Source organism: Cucurbita pepo, chromosome 2 (assembly GCF_057944985.1).
Source record: "Cucurbita pepo subsp. pepo isolate OVF chromosome 2, ASM5794498v1, whole genome shotgun sequence".
Taxonomy (NCBI): Eukaryota; Viridiplantae; Streptophyta; class Magnoliopsida; order Cucurbitales; family Cucurbitaceae; genus Cucurbita; species Cucurbita pepo.
The window spans coordinates 3,182,755-3,190,494 of NC_141799.1; the positions used below are offsets into that span (position 1 = coordinate 3,182,755).

General features: G+C 38.0%; 1 protein-coding gene across 1 annotated transcript; it reads right to left on the bottom strand.

Annotated features, from left to right (window-relative positions):
• Window positions 1-1,123: 1,123 nt before the first annotated feature.
• LOC111788402 (phosphatidylinositol 4-phosphate 5-kinase 2) lies at window positions 1,124-5,835 on the bottom strand. Its single transcript, XM_023668737.2, has 8 exons — window positions 4,271-5,835; window positions 4,011-4,175; window positions 3,754-3,919; window positions 3,524-3,634; window positions 3,245-3,438; window positions 3,025-3,155; window positions 2,830-2,923; window positions 1,124-2,397 (listed from the first exon to the last, which is right to left on the bottom strand). The coding sequence occupies exons 1-8, from the start codon at window positions 5,473-5,475 to the stop codon at window positions 2,088-2,090; spliced, it is 2,376 nt and encodes a 791-aa protein (XP_023524505.2). The 5' UTR covers window positions 5,476-5,835; the 3' UTR covers window positions 1,124-2,087.
• Window positions 5,836-7,740: the final 1,905 nt, after the last annotated feature.

The window sequence follows — 7,740 nt, forward strand, 5'->3', positions numbered from 1 at the left end:
TTTCCACTTTTAACCTTTTTTTTTTTCTTGGTCAAAATGGTGGGGCTCTCTCTCTCTATTAAATATATATTAAACTAATTAACTATTTATTTATTTTATAACAACTCTCCTTTTACAATATTTAATATTTATTATTTTTATGATTAATTGTTGCCTAGATCTTCATTAAGATGTTACTTTAAAAAATATTATTATTTCTCTACCTTCACAATTTCAAATTATTAATTAAAATAATAATTAGAAAATTAGATTTGAATTAGAGCAAATATGATATTAAAAAATATTTATTTTTATAATTGGATGACAAAATATACTGAAAGAACTCGTGTTGGTATGTAGAAACTGTTTGGCTGGGTTTCATTGTGGCAATGATAATGAATTTGAAATTTTTATTTATTTTTATTCTTTTAAAGGATGAAAATGAAATTGTCAGAAAAGAAATTGAAAGGGGAAGAGATTTTTTATTTATTTATTTATTAATTTTTGGCAATGGAATATATTAATAAGACAAATACCAATAAAATAAAATAAAATAAAATAATTTAGCAATTATAGAGGAAGGTGGAAATAAAAATAAAAATAAATGTGTGAAGGAAATTAAAGGAAGTCTAAAAAATTATTAATTTTGAAAATAATGTAATGGCCCTCATTAAATAATTGAAACGGTTGTATTAATTCAAGGAACTTTTAGATTAAATGCCACGTGGTCCCACAAGCAGGCTTACATGAGAACGGCCGCATTGTAAAACAGCCCTTCTTAGGGCAAAAAAGAGAACAAGGTCAAAAAGAGAAGCCAAATTGGTAGTGTACAGGTTTAGTGGGTCCCACTCCGTCTCAATGGTGGGGTCCTTGTCTCTTCTTCTTCTTCCCTCTCTTTATGGATTATTACTTTTTTGACCTCTGCAGTGAAAAACAAAAAACAAAAAACAAAAAACCCTAGCTCCTTCCCCTCCATTAGTGAAATGACTCAATTGCCCTTCCAATCTCTCTGGAATCCATCACGTGCAAAGCACCCTCCATTAATATATATAATTTAAATAATGTTTAAATCCCATAATGTTGTATTTAATTTAGGAAAAAAGGAATAATAATCTTTCTTGATCAGAGAGAGAGGTAGCAGATATAATCTCAAGGGATTCAGCTGTTTACCATATAAAAATCCCACCTTTAATCACATCTAAATACCATAAAAACAATCGTTAAAAATCCCATCAAGGAAATGAAAAGAACAAAAAAAATAATAAAGAATTTAATTAAAAATTTACAGTCATCAAACGATACAGGAACAAGAAAGAAATGGCATTGCCATGGCAGCCAAGCAGGCAGGCAGCAGGGAGGCAGGCAGGCAGGCAGGCAACCACAGGCAGCGAGGAGGGCATCTTTTTTCTTTCTCTGCTTTCTATGGTGAGTTATTTGGGTGGCCACACACAGCCTGAAAAAGGCAAGGCCACATGGAATGCCCACTTCATTCAACAGGAAAAAGAGCGGTTTGAAAGGGAAGGGAAGGGTAGGGTGGGGGCTGAGTCCATTGACTGAGCGTTTTGTGTTTGAAAGAGATGGGGAAGCTATTAAGAGAGTATCTGGTTCAACAGAAGAGACAAAAGACTAAAGAAAAAGAGCTCCAAATTCTCTCATATGGGTCCTCTTCTTCCTTCTTTTCTCTGTTTTTCTCTCATTTCTAACACAAATTTGGTTAATCCCCATCCAACTCTCTCTCTGTACACTATCTTTCTTTTATTCCTCTTTCTTTCTCCACTTCTACTAACTACTACTACTATCACCCCCATGTCTCTTCTCACACCAAAAAATTTTCAACACAGCACCAAACACACTGTACAAATGTCTCAACTAGCTCCCTCCTTCTCGACACAGTCTTTCGACGACGGTGTGGAAGTTTAGGACGACGCCAACCATCTATGCAGCTTCCTTTTTCTCCCTAGTGTTATTGAGCTGTTGCTAGGAGGGGGGTCATCTTAAGTTCATTACTTTACATCTCAATCCAACCAACCAGCCAGCCAGACAGACAGACAGACAGACAGACAGCCACAGCATTAATCTTTGTATTGAACTAACGACTATCAATGCATTTACCTGTCTTCAATAAATATCCTCCCAATAAAATCTCTGAATCGTTTGGAATAGAGTTTGGGATCGACAGCTGAGATTGAACTGGGGTCAACTTGTAAGGACTTGTATGCGTGTTCTAGTTTCTTGCTTATGTCGTAATCTTGTAAGATATCAATGATCCCAAAGTAGAGGACTACTTCATAGATCTCACCACTGCGAGATGGAGCTAAATGATTCATTCCTCCTGGGGTGTACTGATCGAAGTCGCTTCGCCTTGTTAAACGCTCCGCTCTTGCTGGCATATTGGCTCCTATTCTGATCAATGACTTTCTGTAAACACAAAAATGAAAAACTATATCAGAGAACCATTAGATTGGAGAATCATTGAGCAGTGTTCATAATTGTTGAGTGATTGATAAGAAGAATCAAGAAATAACTCGTAGTTAGGACCATAACCTGTATATGTCCTACACTATATAAAACCTGTTACCTACTGAATAGCCCCACGAAGTGGTACAGACAACCCATCCATTTGATTCAAGAAACCCAATACAATTCATTGCAGAAATAATTGAATACATATAGTCCCAAATTTATGGTCAACTTTAACTATCACGTGCACATTAATTCACCAAGCCAGAAGTTTCAAAAGTTGACATAAATTCAGCCACTTGAGAAAATAAATTTAGTGACATTCACTCTAGGATGAATTCACATTTCATGATAGCAACAGAACTTAAAAAGAAAAGAAAAGAAACGCACCGTCCAGACAAGACTCGATCCATGTCTTGTAACTCTGCTTCTAGGAAACGGCAGCCACGCATAAACTTCTCATTCCGGTATGAATCTTTGTTGCCTGCAAAGAACAGAGGTATTGTAACTCAGCATTCTAATGTCTGTATGTTTTTAATGGGTGCGCCCCCCAAGGCTGATGATGAAAGGACAAGCATCCCGTACCAGTTCGCAGAAGAAATGGAGATAACCCCATTTTGTTATATGTGTTGTCATCCCTAAAGTGAAGACCAACCAAAAGACTGTAATCCATGATTCCTTCAGATTCCAAGAACTTGCAATCTCGATCTATTTGCCTGAACAAAAGTTTGATGATAATAAGGTTTCCAAAAACAAAAGGGTGAAGCAGAGTGAAAGAGTTTATAACTCCATTTACAGCACTTACTTCATAAAGTCATTAAACCAGTTGCGTTGTAGGCGAAACACGAAGTTGAGATCAAGATCCTTTAAAGTTGTCGTTTCGTCAATCTCCCCCTCAGGAGTACCTGTTGTCCGGCCATGGGAGGATCCTTTCAAGTCGAATCGCCTATGGATTCGGTATTCAGAGCAGAATAAGTTGCCCATCACAATGATCCGAGTCTAGTTTCCACAATAACAAATTACTTCTATTAGATACGATCGAAAAACATGTAAGAAATCTAATTTCAATGTCAACGATGTGCACCTTTTGCCCACCAATTGGCTTGATACAATGTACACCAAAAAATTTAGTCACAAGGGAATCTTCATAGCGGGAGACATGCTGATAATAGCTTGCAAGCATCCTAATAAGAACCTGAGAATTGACTACAAAACTTCAAACCAGAACAACTTGGAGTAGTCTACAATCCAAGTAATCTTCTAAGAGGATTACGCAAGTGCACTATATCATCGACTAAAAGGGAAGCAACTAACCTTGACTTCAGATTTCTTCACTGTTTTTATCATGAATCTATCATCCTGGGTGAGGTAAAAGAAACTTCCACTCTTGCCTGGCGAAGAAAACTCCCTGAGGGCATCATTCCCGCATATTGCTAGCATGTAATCAGCAGGATCAACTTGGAATAGCTCCCTCAAGCATCTGTAAACACATTGATCAATGCAGAAAATCAGAACTCAAACGCATGAATCTTTCCCCAAAATGGGATAAGAGGAACAGAAGTAATCGGTACCTAAACACCACGGGACAGTAGTCCTTCCAGCGAAACTCGACCGATGTGTGGGGCGGCGTAGTCTTCGACCCTTCAGTTGGGAACCGCGTCCAGAATTTCTCCCTTGGATCAAAATCACTGGGCTTAAGCTCTCGCACTACTGAAGAATGCTTTCCAACGGAATGTCTAAATAGCATCACAACAGCGTGAAATCAGAGTCAGAAAATTGAGAGAATTTTGTTGATTAAGCTCAACTGAAACGACCCATCTTATGAACTTACCTGATACCCAACTGGAGATTAAGCATCAGTTCATAATTCTTGTGTCCTTTGGAAATCGTCTGGCCTGGTTTCTTGGCCTCGCCGGTGAAGCAGCAGGGGTTCCTCCTAAACTGCTTAAAAAGATCTTGATCTAAATCTAACCCATTCATATACAACATCGACGCCTCTACATTATCAATTATATCACAGGTGATATCTCCAGCTTCACCATCGGATTCCCATATGCAAATCCTTGGGAAATTCCTCTCTGTCACACTCCCTCTCGCAATATCCACCGATGATCTCTTCCGTAATGTGATGGTTAAGTTCTCATTCTCAAGCAGTCCATTGCTCTTGAAGCCAAGATTGCTTCCATTTCTTGAATAGAAAGTCCCATTCAGATGATGGATTTTCATGTTCTTATTCCAGCTGCTATCAGCACAAGTGAACGTACCGTTCCCTTTAGAAACTCCGTTTTCCCATTGTCCATCGTACCGGTTCCCATTCGCCCAGATTAAGACTCCCCGACCAGAAATCACGCCGTTCTTCCACTCGCCGACGTACTCGTTCCCGTGCTTCCAAACGTACCGACCATGGCCGTCTTGGAGATTCCTCTTCCAAGTCCCTTCGTAGAAATCGCCGTTAGCATACCGTTTCTGGCCGAGTCCATGTTTCCGATCTGAACTCCATGATCCGCGATACGAATCGCCATCAGATCCAATAAAAGTACCAACGCCCTCCATTCGACCAGATTTGAATTCGCCTTCATAGGTAGCTCCAGAAGGCCAAGAGAATTTCCCCTTCCCCGAGGCCTTACCTCGCCTCCACTCACCCTCATACATACACCCGTCGGTCCACAAATACTTCCCTAATCCGTGTGGCACACCGCCCGAGAAACCTCCCGTGTAAAGATCCCCGTTCGGCAGAGGCTTCTCTACCGCGGTCGCCGCCGCAGTCGTCGAAACAGCAACCGGAGCTCCAGCAGTCTCAGAACCAGCAGTCGTCAGAGTAGATTGCGTAGTTATAATCGTCGTCGGAGTCACCCTCCTATTCCCAGCTTGTGACCGATTCCGACCGACGATTACCACAGGCGGAGCAACAACCACCTGAGGAAGCCGAGTCAACTTCCCAGCATCATTATCATCCTTATCCTCCTCCGATTTCTTCTTCTTGTTAATGCCGGAGATAACATCATTAGTCTCATCACATAACAGTCCCTCACGCATTTTTCCCCCCTCCTTCACTCACTCTCCTCCAGCGTTCAGCACTGCATTCCCTCGCCTACGCCGTGTTTCAGACGCAGGAAAAGCATCTCCGGCGTATATCTCTCTCTCAGACTACAGTTTTTCCCCTTTTTTGCGCTCCTTAATCCCTTTTGTTCCTCTCAAGAAAATCTCCTCACTGTTCCTCTCTCAGTTCTTAAAACTCCACAAATTTCAGGAATCCAACGCTCTCACACAAGCTTCATCACCATAGCCGGAACAGAAAGCAGAGAGAAACTGTAGCAAGAACAAAAGCAGAGAGAAACAGAGACGAGAGAGAGAGAGAGATTTAATTAGACGGCTTTGCCTAGGGAACATTGTTAACTATCCAATCCCTAGTTACCAACTCGGCTAATTTAATTCCTTTTTTTCTTTTTCTTTTTTTTACAATATAAAATTAATAAAATTTTAATAAATAAATCAGTAATTTAAATTATTTTGTAAATATATTTCCCATATTTTCATATTTTTATTCCCTTCTTCCTAAGCTCTCATGGTGACGTGACGGAATCACCTAGGATCAGCTACAGCGCGGGCCATCATAATTTTTTTGTCAAATGACCAATTCACCCTCACTTTACTACACATTTACCAAAATACCATTCTCTTCCATCCTTGAATAATACGAAAAATAATACATAGTCGAGTGATTAATTTTATTATTACTAAACTCACAAATTAAATGCTAAATTAGAGTAAAATCCGACAAGTTAGTTTATAAATGTTTTTTTTTTATTATTTATTTATTAAATCTCTGTTGGTTTTGTCTTGTCGCGTGAAAAATTAAGCTCATTTTATAAAGTGGAAACTTAGGAAGATTAAATTCAATAAATCGCATGTGAATGTATTGGATGGATTAAAGTTTGGTTTTATTTTACTTTATTCTTTTAATATTGTGATCCCTCGACATAATATGACATTGTTGTCTGTTTTTCAAAAAAAAAAAAAAAAAAAAACATGTCTTTGTATTTTCGAGTCAAATATTTAATTAATATATTTGGATATAAAAACAAAAAAATTAATTTACATCGGAAATAACCTAATTAAAAAGTTTTAAGAATTTAGGTGCATTTGGTAATGTTGTTGGTGTTAGACGAACACGACTCTCCACAATAGTATGATATTGTCCACTTTGAGCATAAACTTTCGTGGTTTTGCTTTGGGCTTCCCCTCAAACCAATGGAGAGAGCTTCCCTAAAAGGCCTGCCTCAACACAATAGAGAGAGTATTCATTGACCCTAAATTAGCCGATGTGGGACTTTCATCATCCAACACCTCCCCTCGAACAAAGTACGCCTCCCCTTTTCTTTTACCAATCTATTAGCATGAGAGTGATACCATTTTAGACGAACACGACTCTCCACAATTGTATGATATTGTCCATTTTGAGCATAAACTCTCATGGTTTTGCTTTGGGCTTCCCAAAAATGCCTCAAACCAATGGAGAGAGTATTCATTGATTATAAACCCATGATCATTCCCTAAATTAGCCGATGTGGGACTTTCATCATCCAATAGTTAGAAATCACGGATCTCTACATTATGATATTGTTCACTTTGAGCATAAACTCTCATGACTTTGCTTTGGGCTTCCCCAAAATACCTCGTACTAATAGAGATATTATTCCTTGATTATGAACCCATGATCATTTTCTAAATTAACTGATATGGGACTTTCATTCAACACCTCCCCTCGAACAAAGTACGTCTCCCCTTAATCGAGACTCGACTTCTTCTTCTTCTTCTTCTTTTCTTTTGGAGTCTTCAAACAAAGTAAACCATTTGTTCGATACTTTAGTCACTTTTTTACTATGCATTCGAGGCTCACAATAATTTTTTTTTTCTCAGTCATTTTATCGTCAGAATTACTCTCATTTTAACATGGTTTTCGGTTCATTCAAACATCCCTTACGTACTCGAGTGTCACAAAAACCTAAGAACAAGGTTGTTTTGTTGGCTAATATTAAAGCTATCTCATTTAAATTATACATACTTTAATGTTACAAGATTTTGATTAATTAGAGTTAGTATGAGACAAAAATGTAGTGATATTTAATTGTTAATCGAATATTACTTGCAAATCTGATCTGTATTTTTATTTTTTATTTTTTTATTATTATTTAATGATTTTGTAGCCATATCTTACAACTGGAGTTTGGTGGCTAAGACAAATTAATTAATAAACAACGTAGCCATATCTCTATTTTATTTTTTTTCGAATATACCATT

What these genes read in the sequence shown, in the direction of transcription:
- LOC111788402 (XM_023668737.2), bottom strand. Translation starts at nt 5,475, where the DNA reads ATGCGTGAGGGACTGTTATGTGATGAGACTAATGATGTTATCTCCGGC. An exon ending in AGCCAATTGGTGGGCAAAAG is followed by an intron (nt 3,439 to 3,523) that starts GTGCACATCGTT and finishes TGTGGAAACTAG; the next exon opens with ACTCGGATCATTGTGATGGG. An exon ending in GATCGAGTCTTGTCTGGACG is followed by an intron (nt 2,398 to 2,829) that starts GTGCGTTTCTTT and finishes TTGTGTTTACAG; the next exon opens with AAAGTCATTGATCAGAATAG.